Source organism: Lynx canadensis, chromosome A2 (assembly GCF_007474595.2).
Source record: "Lynx canadensis isolate LIC74 chromosome A2, mLynCan4.pri.v2, whole genome shotgun sequence".
NCBI lineage: Eukaryota > Metazoa > Chordata > Mammalia > Carnivora > Felidae > Lynx > Lynx canadensis.
The window spans coordinates 95,295,234-95,313,369 of NC_044304.2; the positions used below are offsets into that span (position 1 = coordinate 95,295,234).

At 41.2% G+C, this 18,136-nt stretch overlaps 1 protein-coding gene across 1 annotated transcript; it reads left to right on the forward strand.

Annotated features, from left to right (window-relative positions):
- Nucleotides 1-933: 933 nt before the first annotated feature.
- On the forward strand, nucleotides 934-11,346 carry GATAD1 (GATA zinc finger domain containing 1). The gene is made up of 5 exons (XM_030307947.2): nucleotides 934-1,289; nucleotides 2,074-2,199; nucleotides 3,847-3,906; nucleotides 7,420-7,603; nucleotides 9,930-11,346. Exons 1-5 carry the CDS (start codon nucleotides 1,038-1,040, stop codon nucleotides 10,118-10,120), a joined length of 813 nt encoding a protein of 270 aa, XP_030163807.1. The 5' UTR covers nucleotides 934-1,037; the 3' UTR covers nucleotides 10,121-11,346.
- Nucleotides 11,347-18,136: the final 6,790 nt, after the last annotated feature.

Consider the following 18,136-nt stretch of genomic DNA (forward strand, 5'->3'; position numbering starts at 1 on the left):
GAGTGTGATGCAAAGTGAAATAAGCCATACAGAGAAAGACAGATACCATATGTTTTCACTCTTATGTGGATCCTGAGAAACTTAACAGAAACCCATGGGGGAGGGGAAGAAAAAAAAAAAGAGGTTAGAGTGGGAGAGAGCCAAAGCATAAGAGACTCTTAAAAACTGAGAACAAACTGAGGGTTGATGGAGGGTGGGAGGGAGGGGAGGGTGGGTGATGGGTATTGAGGAGGGCACCTTTTGGGATGAGCACTGGGTGTTGTATGGAAACCAATTTGACAATAAATTTCATATATTGAAAAAAGAAATGATAAAAAAATAAAAATAAAAATAAATAAAATAAAATGTATTTCAACTCCTAATGCATAAATGTCCATGGATGTAACTCCTGTAAACAAGAGTATTGGGGGGCGGGGCGGGGGAGAGGGGGTTCTAAATTATAATTTTTAAGACCGTAAAGGGGTCTTCAGTAGGAGTGCCAGATTTAGCAAATAAAAATACAGCACACCCAGTTAAATCTGAATTTCAGATAAACAAATACTGCATGGGATACACCCATACCAAAATATTATCTGAAATTCAAATTTAATTTGGCGTTCTGCATTTTACCTGCCAGTCCCAGGCCTAAGGCCAAAAAGTTTGCAAAAGTCTGCCCTAGTAGGAGATCAGTTCCCCTAGTAGGAGATCAAGGGTCCAATTCCAGAAATCCCGGATGGGGCAGTTCCGGTCGGGGGGGCGGGCAGGCCAGCACCGCAAAGGCCCCGCCCATCGCCGGAAGTTTCCCAGGCCGGGTCCCGCCTCCGAGCCCACCTCCCGGCATTGAGAGCCTCCGGGTGTAGGTGTCCCGCGCAGAGCGGGTGGAACCGCCTTCCTGCCTCCAGGGGGCAGCGGCCGCGCTCTGGTCCCTTCGTGGACAGCTCGGCGCCCGCGCCGCTCTTCCTGTCGCTGGGAGTGGCGGGCCGACCAGCGGGCGGCCCGGGCCGGCGGTCGCCATTCCCGTGTCGCTGCGCCCGCGGGGGCCGCCCGAGCCCGCCACGATGCCACTGGGCCTGAAGCCTACCTGCAGCGTCTGCAAGACCACGTCGTCCTCTATGTGGAAGAAGGGCCCGCAAGGGGAGATCCTCTGCCACCACTGCACGGGCCGGGGCGGCGGGGGCGGCGGGGGCGCCGGCACAGGGGCGACTGGCGGGACGGGGGGCAGCAGCGGCGGTGGCGGCTTCGGCGCGGCGACCTTCGCTAGCACCTCTGCTGCCCCTCCGCAGAGCAACGGGGGCGGGGGCGGCAAGCAGGTGAGCTTCAATGGCCCCTCCCGCAGGCGGAGGCCGACTGGGCTTGAGGTGGGCGGAGGCCGGCCGGGCGGGGAGGGGGCGCGCACTGGGGCCTTCCCCGACCGTGGGACCCTGCTAGAGCGGGCTGCCTCCTCCCACCACGAAAAGATCTTAGTTGATTTGGCCCATCGTAAGCACCTTTTGTTATTTTCAGAAATTGAAAGTGTACAGAAAGTAAGAAAATTAAAAACCCTTCAGAAATCCCCCATTGTAATAACAGTTGCAGGAGTAACCAGACATCTCAATACACACACGTATACACAGACACTAAACAGGATCACGCTACTGGACCTTTCTCTGTTAAAGTTATTTTACCATTATGTCATGTTAAGTAATATCATTGTCATTGTTTTAAATGGCAGCATAAGTATTCCATTGTAGGAAATGCCATACCTAACTAACCATCGCCCTGGAGAGTTCAGTCGTTAAGGGTTGTTCACTACTGTAAATGCCAACAAATGAATAGTTCTTGCCTTGGCCTAGACTTACTCGCACTCCTGCCCCCCTCCCCTTCTGTAAGTAGTTCACACGTTTTTGGAGGCTATGGAGATGCTTGCCCGGGGCGTTCTAATTAGCCCAGTTCCTGTGATTACCCAGCATAAAAGGAAAAGGTACATTTTTACTTAATTTTTATAAATCAGCATAAAGTGCGTACTCTGGAGTCTTTGTAAGATGGTTGTATCGGGACAGCAGTCTTTCTATAATTTTATTTATCTTTTTTGTTCTTTAATTGTTCATATAACAGAGTAAGCAGGAAATTCACAGGAGGTCTGCTCGGCTGAGAAACACTAAATACAAATCTGCTCCAGCTGCTGAAAAGAAAGTTTCCACCAAAGGAAAAGGGAGAAGACATATTTTTAAATTAAAAAATGTAAGATGATTGTGGACAGTGTCTTTTACGGTAATGGCATTGTGTGTGTAGTGTGTCTGTCACTGCCTTCATCTCTCATTTGGACTTCGCTCTTGGGAGCCTTTCTGCAGTATTCTGGGGAGTGGTCCACACTACCTGAAAGGAAGTTAACACTGTTGCAGGAGGCTTACTGTTTATAGTTAATAATATCCTTTCTCTTTTTTTTTTAGCTTTTAATTGTTTCCACTGGGAAATATAAAATATGAGTCTAAAAGAAACCTAAGCCTCAAATGCATTTTATTGGGTCCTCTGTGCAAAGGAGGAGGTGGGATTATGGTTCTTGGTATCACCAGGTATATTAGGAAAAAAAATTTCTTTTTATTCTTTAAAGATTGAAGTAAATAATACCGTAACTTATTCATTTACATGTTTGTTATTACAGCCCCAGAAAATGTATCTTACTGACTTATGATGATCAGTTTGATGAGTATGAATCAAATATTTTGCTAACCTTTTCTTCTTCTGCTGTAAGAAAATAGATGGTTGACAGACTTGTGCTGGGGGTAGTTGAAAGCGCCTTTTTTGCAGTTAAATACTCAGGATTTTTGTAAACACAAGGGGAAAATGGTCAAACACAAATGTAGACTACTTTTTTTAAACCTTAGTATGGTGAAAAAAATAAAATAAAATAAACCTTAGTATGGTGTTCTTTCAGAACAGGAATGTTTCACTTACCTGCAAAGGCATTTCTGAAGTTGGGCATATTCATTTGTAAAACACAGAGGGGCCCTGCAGTATATTCTTGTGCAGATTGCAGATTCTTTTCCCATTGAGAAGAGTTGCCCCTAATTTACTTAAGACTTTTATAATTTAGTTTTCTTAAAATGAGGCATTTATTGACTAGACAAAGCATGTTAAGTAAATGTGCATTTGACTATAGTTGTGTCACTTAAACACATATTTTCCTCTCGTGTGGCTGAATATGCCCTGCAGTTATTTCAGTATCAATTTCTCTAGCAACCCCTTTCTTCAAGGATGATGCCAAGACATACTTGGGGAGGCCTGGTTTTTGTGTTGTGGCACACAGCGTATACTGCAGCTTTAGAAGGGATTTCAGGAATGGTTGGGTGGTGACAAATTTACTAAGAACTCCCAAGGAAGCTTCATATAGCCTTAGTTCAGCCTTGCTAGAAAATTAATTCTGATGACAATGAGTATCCTAGTAGTTCCACAGATAAGCTGAGATGGAAAATGTCTTCAAAGGAGACACTTTTTCACCTTGTGTTCACCTACACATTTTTTGACTTCCACTCCCATCATGCCCAGGCCATCGGAGCCAGGATATTTTTATAACTAGAATGTTAATATGTAATAAAGCTTTGAGAGTGCATGCAGTGGATCTAAGCAGCATAATCAGAAGCTTGTGCTTTGGTTCTCAGCAATTTTTAAGCTGCTGGTAGCAGAAATAGCCATGGAAATATTCAAACTGCCTTGCCACAACATTCAGAAAATCGTTTGTCTTTTTATTGCACTCCTTGTCAATAAATAGATTTAGGATTTCTGAAGTTACAGAATTCTCATAGATGGCTGGGAAAATGTCTATACACACTACACACATATAATACACTATGAGTGTGCTAATATGTTTGCTTTTGTTTTTTTTCCTAGCCCATCAAAGCTCCTGAGTCTGTTTCCACTATAATCACTGCAGAATCGATCTTCTACAAGGTAAGCACCTGTAGGGTCACTGAGGGAAGATTTGGACCTGTTGTGTGATATGCTGCCAAATGTTGGGTTAGTCCAAAGGTCTCTGCTCCTCTGTACGGTATGTGATTATTTCTTATTCTTTTCTAAACTATTTTCCCTCATAGGTGGCTGGTATAAGACATCTCATCCAGCGCTGAGGGGTAGTTGCTTATTGAAACATGTTATTTTTAACTATTTTAAGTATCTCCAAATGCTAACGTATAGTGTGGAGTCATGAAAGAGTGAACCATCCTAGTCACTGTGACAGTCACTGTGTGAGAAGCAGAGTAGGGGCTTGGACTAGTAGAGATTGTATAGACCTGATATCTGGTGGGTAGAGGAGGCACAGAGATTCTAAAATGCCTTTAAGGAGAAGTGAGAGGAATAAGGATAGTGGTGGTGATTAACATCTACTAGAAGTCCATGGTGAAAGAGTCCAAAATGTTTTGATACAAGAGTGAGGAAGTCAGGTTTCCTGGGATGCAAAGCCCACAGACATCTGCTACTCCGGAGAGACATGACCTATTGTTATTTTTTAACCAGAAGCCTTAGGAAAGCAGTTGCAACATAGAAAAGAGCCCCAAAACCTGCAGGCCTGGCACAGGCAGCAGCCATTAAATACTGTTGATGTTTTGGGATCTGAATTATCTTTTGGGGGGCAGTGACACAAATTAGTGCTTCATACCTGACTGAAGTGGACCAAACGCTGAGAAACTCAAGTGTTATACTGTGTACCTTTTTTTTTTGTTAGCCCAGACTAACGGTCTGTATACACAGGCAAACATCTGTCCTGTATTTCCAGCCTTTCATCATTGTTAAGAATAAAATAGCTGAAGTTTAGCATGTGCTTGCTATGCATCAGCCACCGAGGTGAGCATGTCACATGCTTTACTTCATTCAATCCCCTCCATGAAGTGCTGCTGTTATTCCCACTTTATGGATGAAAATAGTGAGGCACAGAGAAATTAATGAACTTGTCAAAGATAAAATAGTCAACAAGTCATGGAGCGAGCTCAGCTCCTGGCTGCACTGGCAAGTGGCTGTGTGACTGGGCTGTGTGGCAACCTCTGTCGTGTGTCTTCATCTATAAAATAGGGATTGTAAATAGCAGCTACCTCAGTGGGTCAAGCAAGATCATGTATGTTAAACACTTAGCAGAGTAAGCACTCAATGAAGAGTAGAAATTGATATCCATCATGTTTTCAAATTTGTGTATCACTCTCACAGCTGAACATACAGTTTACAGATTGAGTCCAGAAGCAGCTGGTTTGGGGGGCACCTGGCTGGCTCAGTCAGAAGAAGAGCATGTGGCTCTTGATCTTGGGGATCTCCACACTGGATGTGGGGTTTACTTAAATAAATAAACTTAAAAAAAAAAGAAGCAACTGGTTTGGCTAAGGATTTAGTGTACTAGTGATTTCCACGAATGTCTCAACTGACAAAAAGGCAATGGCGTGTGGGACCTGTTATCACAAGTATCAGGATTTCTTATTGCTATCTACCATCCACATTTGTTAAGCAATAAGGACAAAGTGCAACAAGATATTCGGGTAATGCTGCAGATACCATACCCAGTACTGCAGAGGCCATCACTGCAGTGCCACTGTGGTCAGCACCAGGGCAGGAGAGTTAAAAGGTCACTGCCATCTGTTGAACTGGAGTCCAGATCAGGCATGCTAGGGGGAGCTGAGTGGGAACCACTGGGTCTGATGGCCAAGAGTATGGGCAGCCAAGACCCCAGATGGTTAAATGGCCTTCCTGTGGCAAAAGAGCTCCATGAACTACTCTGCTTACTCCTAATCCAGTGTTCTTCAGTATGTTGTGTTGACCTTCTTTCTTGTCTGCCAAAAACCCTGAAACCTCCCTGCAAATGAAGGGACTCTTTAGATCAAGTACCTTAGTCACGTCCATTGCTCTATGTAGGTACATACACAACACATGTTAATAAACACTTACCATGTGCCAGGTACTGCTTGCCATTGGAATCTTTCACCAAGATATTGTCTTTGCCTTGCAGTTCTGTTTTCACATGATTATATATTTTGAGTTAATATTTATTAAGCATATATTTGAGTGCCTACGATAAGCAAGGTCCTGTTTTTTTATGTGTGAAAAAACAAACTAATCATTGGTAATTTGGGAATAATGATTCTATGTGTAGACAAAGTAAACCATAAGTGTAAAGTATTTATATGACAAAGAACTTTGAGTAGTGTCTACAAGGACCAGATGATGATGGATGTGAACTAGGAAGTAGCAGATGGTAGCCCCCATTAACCCTACCTGTCCATAGTGATCTACATACAGCAGTCAGCCTTAGACACATGAATGAAGTATCCACCTGGAGAAACTCCTGTCACAGTTCACTCACTGCAAGTATTTCTTCAGAATTATTTTTAGGGTTGAGACGCACAATATCTTTAATGGCTTTACCGGCTGCCAAGGCCCTATTTTGAGTGAAGCAGTGATAAATCACACTTGGTTCCTGCAAGTCAAGGATTCCTTCACCAGCTGAGAACCACATGTACCTAAGGAAGTGCTGAGTATCATTTGGATCAGCCATTATAGGTGTTGGAAGGAGAGATTATTTCCTTTTCAAGACCTAGGGGAGAAAACATACAACAGATAGCAGACAGAGTCATAGGGAGGGCTAGACACAGGACATGTACAGATTAGTTAGTTGGCTGTGAAGTAGAGTGGGGATAAGACATGAGGCCTTGAGGGGCACCTGGGTGGCTCAGTCGGTTAAGCATCCAACTTTGACTCAAGTCATGATCTCGCAGTCTGTGAGTTGGAGCGTCAGGCTCTGTGCAGACAGCTCAGAATCTGGAGCCTGCTTCTGATTCTGTGTCTCCCATTCTCTCTGCCCCTCCCAAAGATAAACATTAAAAAAATAAATATAAATAAATAAAAAATACATTAAAAAAAGACATGAAAGCTTGAGTGCCAGACATACAGGTAATTGTCTTGTGGGAGGATATCAAAGTGAATGGGAAAGGACCTATCCTGAAGACTATAATCAGAAGAGTTTCTGTAATTTCTTTGGGTTTGAATTTGTCATGTCCGTTTTCTTTATGGATGCCAATGAGGGAGATGTATAGAGCATATTCTCATCCAGGAAGCACTGCTTTTCAGTACAGGACAGAGAAGGACCACTGAGCTGATAAAGGAGCCCCAGCTGCGTTCTCTGCCTTATGTAGCCTTCAGCAAGTCTGATATGAAAATCTGATATGAAAATTCTGATATGAAGTCAAAGTATCATTATAAATAAATGTTTCCTCCAGATGCAAGTTTCATGTGTGTGTAATTTTCATTCAAGAGTGAAAAACTTCAGGATTGGCATCAACAGTATAAATGTTGATGCATATTAGACCATCTCAAAGGTGTTTTACTGACCACTTTGCAAACTATTTATTTCATGTTAAGGAGGTTTCAGTTCATAGCTGTGGTTTTTATTTTCACTTCAAATATGGGATTATCTTCTGTCTCCCCCAGGGAGTCTATTACCAAATTGGAGACGTTGTTTCTGTGATTGATGAACAAGATGGAAAGCCCTACTATGCTCAGATCAGGGGCTTCATCCAGGACCAGTATTGCGAGAAGAGTGCCGCACTGACGTGGCTCATTCCCACCCTCTCTAGCCCCCGGGGCCAGTTTGATCCTGCATCCTACATCATCGGTGAGTATGACAAGTGGCACAGGTAAGTCTCCACTATTACATAAAGGAATGTATTAGTCTGCTCAGGCTGCCATAACAAAATAGCACAGGCTTAGTGCCATAAACACAAAACCTGTTTTCTCACAATGCTGGAGGCCAGAAGTTGAAGATCAAGGTGCTGTCAAGATCACTTTCTGATAAGAGCTTTCTTCCTGGCTTGTAGGCACCACCTTCTCCCTAAGGCCTCAAATGGCCTTTCCTCTGTGTGTGCACACTCCTAGTGTCTCTTCCTCTCCTTAGAAGAACATCAGTCCTAGCAAATTAGGGCTCTACCCTATGACCTCATTTTTTTTTTATTAACTTGTTTTATTTTTTATTTTTTTTTAATTTACATCCAAATTAGTTAGCATATAGTACAACAATGATTTCAGGAGTAGATTCCTTAGTGCCCCTGACCCATTAAACCCATCCCCCCTCCCACAACCGCTCCAGTAACCCTCAGTTTGTTCTCCATATTGAAGAGTCTCTTCTGTTTTGTCCCCCTCCCTGTTTTTATATTATTTTTGCTTCCCTTCCCTTATGGTCATCTGTTTTGTCTCTTAAAGTCCTCATATGAGTTAAGTCATATGATTTTTGTCTTTCTCTGACTAATTCCACTTAGCATAATACCTCCCAACTCCATCCATGCAGTTGCAAATGGCAAGATTTCATTCTTTTTAATTGCCGAGTAATACTCCATTGTATATATATGCACCACATCTTTATCCATTCATCCATCGATGGACATTTGGGCTTTTTCCAAACTTTGGCTGTTGTTGATAGTGCTGCCATAAACATTGGGGTGCGTGTGTCCCTTCGAGACAGCACACCTGTATCCTGTGGATAAATGCCTAGTAGTGCAATTGCTGGGTCGTAGGGTAGTTCTATTTTTTGTTTTTTGAGGAACCTGCATACTGTTTTCCAGAGTGGCTGCACCAGCTTGCATTTCCACCTATGACCTCATTTAACCTTAATTATCTCCCTAAAGGCACATCTCTAAATACCATCACTTCAGGGGTTAGGACCTCAACATATGAATTTGTGGGACTATAACTCAGTCCATGGCAAAGAAACATAAGCATCATTAAATGTTAAAAAGGAAAGAACTTTATAGAAAATATGAAAGATATTTTATATAGTTGGGGTTTGAGTGCTATCAGTTTTTGAGTTGAGGCAATACATACCTACTAACAAGTGATGTGGATAAGATTTTTCTGAGCGACCCAGGTTAAACTCTATTAAAAGAATTTATTGCTCAGGAGTTACGCTTATTTAGGCATATTGACTTATAAAAATCTAGTTAAAAATAATTTGAAAAGCAACCGTCCCTATTATTTCTGGCATCTTAACAAATTTTCATTATGTATCCCTCCACATGTCACACATATTCATCCTAGACGTTTATAACATGTCATTGTGTACAGTTGGAATGGCAGCCACTGTACTTTTATGCATTTCAAAGCTGACAAAAGAAGTGGTATAAATGTTTCTCATAGACTTGCAGGAAGAAGTTGCTGATTAATACAGTTTAAAACGTGTTCAGAGTTTTTAAATTACCCCATATTTTCAACCTTTCTGCAGTGAACTTGCATTACTTTTCATACGAAGGGTTTTTCGTTTTTTCCAGAGGGAACTCAGGGACAAATAACTACTGCTGTTATTCTCACCTATGGGTGAAGCTTGATACACAATCAGTTCTAAGTCTTCTGCTTGTAGGTACATAGAAGAGTGGACTTTCATCTCCCTGACTTCTAGGACTGGGTTCTCAGCAGAGGCGGTGATGTGAAGAATCACCTCTGGGGCTCCTCTCCCACCTCCTCCTCTAATCCTCAGATACTAGAGTGGGAAGTATGGCATAGAGATTCAGAACACAGGTGCTGGCGCCAGACTGTCTGGGTTCATAGCCAAGCACTTACTAGTTGTGTGGCCCTGAGCAAGTTCCTTAATCTCTCTTGCCTCATTTTCCTGATACATAGAACAGGAATAATAATAGTGCCTTCCTCCAAGCAAAGTTGTGAGGACTCAAAGTATCCGTGTATGTGCAGTACTTAGAACAGTATGGGCACATAATAATAAACACTGGTGTGCTAATATTTTTAGAGTCCTTCCTATATTGAGTCACTGTTTGGGGGAGTTAAACAGGTAAAGTAGAAAAAGTAGGGGAGAGTGACTTCAGAGTAATACATGTGTCAAGGACTAATGTCAGGTCACCAGAGTGGTTTGTCCTACCATTTAGGAATTTTAACCCTTTGTGAAAATGACATATATGTTCAAAAGATATTTAATCTTTCCACTGACTGCCTTTTAGGACCAGAGGAGGATCTTCCAAGGAAGATGGAATACTTGGAATTTGTGTGTCACGCACCTTCTGAATATTTCAAGTCACGTTCATCACCATTTCCCACGGTTCCAACCAGACCAGAGAAGGGCTATATATGGACTCATGTTGGACCTACTCCTGCAATCACTATTAAGGAAACAGTTGCCAACCATTTGTAGTTTAGAAAGTAAAACTTATTTCCAGTTATCTTGGATTCATAGTACTCTAAGACTTGCCACATATTTCTTTCATGAAATTCCTAGATGGAAAGAAGACTAAGAAGTTTTTCCCTACTACCCAGTAACCAGTAGCTTATTTATTACTAGTCACTTGGAAAGTGAAAAGGGATAACAAGGAATTAAATTACAGGCAAAGGCTATAATTTCCAGGGAGACCATTAGGAACAGGTGGTATCTATTTTTCTCCATGGATTGTATTCTCTAAATGGATTGTATTTTTCTACAAGAACAAAATGGTAATTAAGGTTTAGATTTCTAAGGACTTAATCAAATAAAATATAGCTATGACCAACTGTATCTATCACAAAGTTACACAAGCTTTATTTTCTCATCTAGAAAATGTTAGGTAGACTCTTGGCCACAGAAACTGATAGGTGGATGATTGTATTAGACTGGGCTTTTTAAATCTTTATTCTGCAGCAAAGAGATTCAGAATTATTTTGTTGATCTTAACAGAGCTGCTCATTCTTCATTGTTTTTACCTCCCTTTCTCAAACTGAGGTTTCCAATCAAACAATAAAATTTTGTAGAGCAGACTGAACTTCATGAAAAGCACATAGGAGACACCTAGTGTTCAGGCATCCCACTTGGTAGTTTCTTGACTACCATTAGAACAACCTTTTGGCAGTCATAAAAATGATTAATGGGCCATAAGCATTTAATATCTTCAAAAAGTCTACCATCTGCTATAGAAGTCATAGTAACAGGCCTAAAACAAAGTCTTAGACTTAGAAGCCCTGTTTTCTATGAAATTGTCCAGAATTCAGGTGTAAGTTTTACTTCAAATGCAGGTCAGCTAAGTAAGGGGACAACAATGTGAAAATGGGAAGAAGTGGGGACCATACACTCGTGCCTCCAATTCTGTCGTGACTTAACCAGCATTTTTCAACTCCAGGAAAATTTGTCAGAATCTTATTTAATCGTAGTGATTTTGAGTTGTAGCAAAACAACTTACTTAATCGTAGTGATTTTGAGTTGTTGAGTTTTACCTGTTCACATTTTTCTACACAGTGATGGTTTGTATGTTAGGAGCAAGCAACTGTAGATAGCTCTATGTACATAGTTATCTCTACAAAAGTTACAGTAAAATTTGTTGTAAATACTATTGTAAATAGCTAAGTGCCAATATTCAAACTTTTGGATTAAAATGCATTTTTCATATTGTATTCACTTTGGATTTATTTCATTTAAACATTTAAATGTGGGGCTTTCTAATGGTATAAATAGAAAACACCAAGGTTATACTCTTAATTTGGAGCAACAGATTGATCAACATATACTTGATTTTAGGAAAATTTCAAAGAATGGCTACTTGGGAAAAGAAATACTTAATGTAAGATACTTATTAAAATGTAAAAATAATGGGGTGGCCTGGCTGGTTCAGTCAGGGGAGCATGGTACTCTTGGTCCTGGGGTTGTAAGTTCAAGCCTCATGTTGGGTGTAGAGATTCCTTAAAATCTTTTAAAAAGTAATTAATAAAATTAGGAAATATTGAAAAAACAATAAATACCATGTGTTTATAAATTGGTAAATACTTGTGTAGTATCTTTTAAAATAAAGATTGAATTTTCACGTTCTTCCTCAACAGACTCTACAGACTGAGCTAGCCAGGTACCCCCCAAAATTTTTAAATTTCTGTCAGTAAAATGTGTATACAAAATTAAAACCAGGGTGCCTGGATGACTCAGTCAATTGAGCATCCAACTCTTGATTTTGGCTCAGGTTATGATCTCCCAGTGTGTGGGATCGTACCCCAAGTCAGGCTCCGTGCTGACAGTGAGGATCCTGCTTGGAATTCTCTCTCTCCTTCTCTCTCTGCCCCTCCCATGTGCACATACCCTCTGTCAAAAAAATAAAATAAACTTAAAAAAAAATTAAAAACCAAGGGGAGGAGCCAAGATGGCAGAACAGCATGGAAGGTTTTTTTGTGTGTGTCTCTTAGCCATGAAATACAACCAGATCAATGCTAAACCATCCTGCTCACCTAGAAAACTGATTGGAGTATTAACACAACAATCTACACAACCTGAACCACAGAACTCAGCAGGTATGAGGCGCAGAGAGGTGAACAGGAGAGAGAAGCCATGGAGGGCAGGGAGCTGTTTTTGCTTGCAAAGAGAGGACAAAGATGGGGGATAGTATGGGAAAACCCCCCCCCCCCCCCCCACCAAAAGCACCTGGAAAGTGGAAAAGTGAAAACAGCCACAAGGACTAAACTAAAAGGGGAGAAAGGAGAGCGTTTAAATTTCATTAAGACTCTATAAACAGGGGGAGCACAGAGTCTGAAACACCGCAAGTCAATACCTGACAGTGCTCTGGTGAGAAGGGCAAATCCCCAGGAGCAGAGTGAATCCAGGGGTCCTTGAGCCACATGGGGAGAGGCGATTCCACTGCAGGGAGGTTGTTTGGTAGAGACTGTGTGGCCCCCCTGACAGGCAAAGGCCCCAGTGGACCCTGGAAAACAACCATATTTGCTGATGCTGGAACAAGATTGTTAAGGGTTAAGCCTGGTGCCAGATGTGTGTTGTGATTTTCCATAATCCATGAAACACTGCTGCTACACGATCCCATGAACTTTTATTGGGTCAGGCTGCCACCCAACTGCAGTCTCTGGCCATTGGCAACAGCATGGTCCCGCAAACATTCCTGGGTGCGGCCAGCACTCAGCCTTGCTCAGTGAGACCCTCCCCCAGAGGGTCAGAACAGGTCAAAGCTTCAGTCCCTCAGAAGCAAGGGGCAGGAAAAACAGCCACAGTTGAGATAAAACTCAGGAGGGAGGTGCCACCTGGCAACCTGATGGCTTGGTCACAGACAGTGTAAAAGCGGGGAGTGGATGGAAGCCAGAGACAAAGGATGGGTACGCAATTGCTTGTTGGGGAGAGCAGAGTTCCGATACCAGACACTGGGTAGCTGGGCGACACCATTTCCACCCCTCCCCGCACATGCACTTACACACCTACAAGCACCACAACAATCCACCCCAGTAAGTTAAACAGCGCCATCTAGTGGGGAACGGAGCCGTTGCACTAAGCCCCCCAAATTGGGCCAACCTTGCTCTTCAGGAACACCACAAGTCTCTCCGCCTGCTTAGTGTACAGAATATAAAGTGCCTAATAACTTGACTTCAACGGGAAAACAATGTAATTTCACGAATTTCAGTCCGTTTGCTGGTCCATCTATTAATTTTCTTTTTTTCTTTTTCATTTCTTTTTCATGAATACAGAAAGAGAAAAAAATTATTTTTATGTTCAATTTTTATTAAAAATATTTTTATTTTTTCTACTATATTGTTTAATTCTTTGTAAATTTTTCAAATTCTATTTTACTTCCATCATTTCATTATATTCTATTTCATTGTATTCATTTTCTCAAATTTTCAAACATTTTCCTTTTATTTTTTCCATTTTTTCTCTAATCTATCAAGCTCCTTTAAACACCAAGACCAAAACACACCTAGGATCTAGCATCATTTATTTGATTTGTGTGTGTGTGTGTGTGTGTGTGCGCGCGTGTGTGTGTGTGTGTGTGTTATTTTAAACTTTTTAATTTTAATTTTTTTTACCTTATTAATTCCTTTTCTTCCTTCAAAATGACGAAATGAAGGAATTCACCCCAAAAGCAAGAGCAGGAAGAAACGACAGCCAGGGACTTGCTCAACACAGATACAAGCAAGAAGTCTGAACCAGAATTTACAATCACAATAATAAGAATACCAGCTGGGGTCCAAAATAGATTAGAATCCCTTTCCGTGGAGATAAAAGAAGGAAAAGCTAGTCAGGATGAAATAAAAAATGCCATAACTGAGCTGAAATCTCGAGTGGATGCCACGGCAACATGGATGGATGAGGCAGAACAGCGCATCAGTGATACAGAGGACAAACTTATGGAGAATAATGAAGCAGAAAAAAAGAGGGAGACTAAGGCAAAAGAGCACGATTAAGTATTAGAGAAATCAGTGCCTTATTAAAAAGGAACAACATTAGAATCATGGGGGGTCCCAGAAGATGAAGAGAGGGGAAAAAGGGGTAGAAGCATTATGTGAGCAAATCACAGCAGAAAACTTTCCTTAGCTGGGGGAAGACACAGACATCAAAATCCAGGAAGCACAGAGGACTCCCGTAAGATTCAACAAAAACTGACCATCGGCAAGGTGTATTATAGTCAAATTCCCAAAATACTCAGGCAAGGAAAGGATCATGAAAGTAGCAAGGGGAAAAAAAATCCTTAACCTACAAGGGAAGACAGATCAGGTAGGTTTACAGCAGACCTAGCCACAGAAACTTGGCAGGCCAGAAAGGAGTGGCAGGATATATTCAATGTGCTGAATCTGAAAAATATGCAGCCAAGAATTCTTTATCCAGCAAGGCTGTCATTCAAAATGGAGGGAGAGATTAAAAGTTTCCCACACAAACAAATATTAAAGGAGCTTGGGACCACTAAATCAGCCCTGCAAGAAATTTTTAGGGGGAGTTTCTGAGGGGATAAAAGTCGAAGAGAAAAGAGAGAGAGAGAGAGAGAGAGAGACCAAAAACTACAAAGGTCCTAGAAAGGACCAGAGAACACCACCAGACACTCCAACTCTACAAGAAACATAATGGCAATAAATTCATATCTTTCAGTACTCACTCTAAACGTCAGAGGACTAAATGCTCCAATCAAAAGACATAGGGTAACAGAATGGATAAGAAAACGAGATCCGTCTATATGTGCTGTTTACAAGAGACCCACTTTAGACCTAACGACACCTTCAGACTGAAAGTAAGGGGATGGAGAACCCTCTATCATGCTAACGGTCACCAAAAGAAAGCCAGAGTAGCCATACTTATATCAGACAATCTAGACTTTAAAATAAAGACTGTAACAAGAGATGAAGAAGGGCATTATATCATAATTAAGGGGTCTACCCACCAAGAAGACCTGACAATTGTAAACATGTATGCTCCAAATGTGAGAGCACCCAAATAGATAAATCAATTAGCCACAAACATAAAGAAACTCATTGATAACAATACCATAATAGTAGGGGACTTCAACACCCCACTGACAACAATGGACAGATCATCTAAACACAAAATCAACAAGGAAGCAATGGCTTTGAAATGACACACTGGACCCGATGCACTTAACAGAGATAGTCAAAACATTTCGTCCTAAAGCAGTGGAATATACATTCTTCTTCAGTGCACATGGAACGTTCTCCAGAATACATCACATACTGGGACACAAATCAGCCCTCAACAAGTACAAAAAAGTCGAGATCATACCATGCATATTTTCAGACCACAACACCATGAAACCCGTAATCAACAACAAGAAAAAACTTGGAAAGATAACAAATACTTGGAGACGAAAGAACATCCTACTGAAGAATGAGTGGGCTAAGCAAGAAGTTAAAGGGGAAATTAAAAAGTACATGGAAGCCAATGATAATGATAACACCACAGCCCACAATCTCCAGGACACAGCAAAGGGGGTCATAGGAGGGAAGTATATAGCAATCCAGGCCTTCCTAAAGAGGTAAGGAAGGTCTCTGATACACAGCCTAACCTTACACCTTAAGGAGCTGGAAAAAGAACAGCAAGATAAAACCCCAAACCAGCAGAAGACAGGAAATAGTAAAGATTAGGGCAGAAATCCATGCTATCGAACCCTAATAAACCCAGTAGAACAGATCAATGAAACCAGAAGCTGGTTCTTTGACAGAATTAACAAAATTGATAAACCCCTGGCCGGTCTGATCAAACGGAAAAAGGAAAGGACCCAAACAAATAAAATCAAGAGTGAAAGATGAGAGATCACCTCCAACACAGCAGAAATAAAAACAATAATAAGAGAATATTATGAGCAATTATATGCCAATAAAATGGGCAACCTGGAAGAAATGGACAAATTCCTAGAAACATATAAACTACCAAAACTGAAACAGGAAGAAGTAGAAGATTTGAACAGTCCCATAACCAGTAAAGAAACTGAATTAGTAATCAAAAATCTCCCAGAAACAAAAACAAACAAACAAAAAACAAACAAACAAAAAACCCAAGAGTCCAGGGCCAGATGGCTCTCCGGGGGAATTCTACCAAACATTTAAGCAAGAGTTAACACCTATTCTCTTGAAGCTGTTCCTAAAAATAGAAATGGAAGGAAAACTTCTAAACTCTTTCTATGAAGCCAGCATTACCTTGATTCCAAAACCAGACAAAGACCCCACTAAGAAGGAGAACTATAGACCAATTTCCCTAATGAACATGGAGGCAAAAAGTCCTCAACAAGGTATTAGCCAACTGGATCCAACAATACATTAAAAAAATTATGCACTATGACCAAGTGGGATTGATACCTGGGATGCAGGGCTGGTTCAATATCTGCAACACAATCAATGTGATTCTTCACATCAATAAAAGAAAGGACAAGAACCACATGATCCTCTCCATAGATGCAGAGAAAGCATTTGACAAAATACAGCATCCTTTCTTGATAAAAACCCTCAGGAAAGTAGGGATAGAAGGAGCATACCTCGAGATCAGAAAAGCCATATATGAACGACCTGCCGCTAATATCATCCTCAATGGGGAGAAACTGAGAGCTTTCCCCCTATGGTCAGGAACAAGATAGGGCTGTCCACTGTCGCCACTGTTACTCAACACAGTGTTGGAAGTCTTAGCCTCAGTAATCAGACAGCACAAAGCAATAAAAGGCATCCAAATCAGCCAGGAGGAGGTCAAACTTTCACTCTTCGCAGATGACATGACACTCTATGTGGAAAACCCAAAAGATTGCACCAAAACAAACAAACAAACAAACAAACAAACAAACTTCTAGAACTGATCCATGAATTCAGCAATGTTACAGGATATAAAATAGTGCACAGAAATCGGTCATATTCCTATACACCAATAATGAAGCAACAGAAAGAGAAATCAAGGAATCGATCCCATTTACAGTTGCACCAAAACCCATAAAATACCTAGGAATAAATCTAACCAAAGAGGTGAAAAACCCATACACTGAAAACTGTAGAAAGCTTATGAAAGAAATAGAAGAAGACACACACAAAAAAGGAAAAATATTCCATGCTCCTGGATAGGAAGAACAAATATGGTTAAAATGTCAATACTACCCAAAGCAATCTACATATTCCATGCAACACCTATCAACATAACACCAGCACTGTTCACAGAGCTAGAACAAACAATCCTAAAATTTGTATGGAACCAAAAAAGACCCAAATAGCCAAAGCAATCTTGAAAAAGAAAACCAAAGCAGGAGGCATCAATAATCCTGGACTTCAAGGTGTATTATAAAGCTGTAATCATCCAGACAGTACTTACTGGCACAAAAACAGACACTCAGATCAATGGAACAGAATAGAGAATCCAGAAATGGACCCACAAGCGTATGGCCAACTAATCTTTGACAAAGCAGGAAAGAATATCCAATGGAATAAAGACAGTCTCTTCAGCAAGTGGTGCTGGGAAACCTGGACAGCGATATGCAGGTGATATTGAAGCCAAGTTTCATTACAGTGCAATATTAATTTCTCTTTAAATTACCCAATTTAAATTGTGCCCAATTCTCTAGGATGCACCCTAGTGCATCCTTGGGATGTTCATAGCAGCCCCCATTTAGGACCTGCATGTGGGGATTCTTCCGTGACACTATGGTTTCCCTCAGTTACATAAGGCCCAGATTCTGCACTTTGTTTTCCTGCCTTTATCTTTCCAGGCACAAGAGGAAAGCAACAGCAGTTCACTCTGCTAAGGTTTTAGATGGAGTCTGCTAGATAATTACCCTGAAATTAAGTGTATAATATAAACGGGGAGAGGAAGTTTGACTTGCTAGCCCAGAATAGGGAATCTGGCAAAACAGATGTTTTAAATGGCACTTGAGGCAGAAATAGACAAAGGACAGGTCTGGATGTTGTCCTTCCAGGCAAATACAACAAAAGGATCCAAATG

Coding starts and splice junctions, on each gene's coding strand:
- GATAD1 (XM_030307947.2), top strand. CDS start 1,038: ATGCCACTGGGCCTGAAGCCTACCTGCAGCGTCTGCAAGACCACGTCG. Junction 1,290..2,073: donor GGGGCGGGGGCGGCAAGCAG/GTGAGCTTCAAT, acceptor TTCATATAACAG/AGTAAGCAGGAAATTCACAG. Junction 2,200..3,846: donor ATATTTTTAAATTAAAAAAT/GTAAGATGATTG, acceptor TTTTTTTCCTAG/CCCATCAAAGCTCCTGAGTC.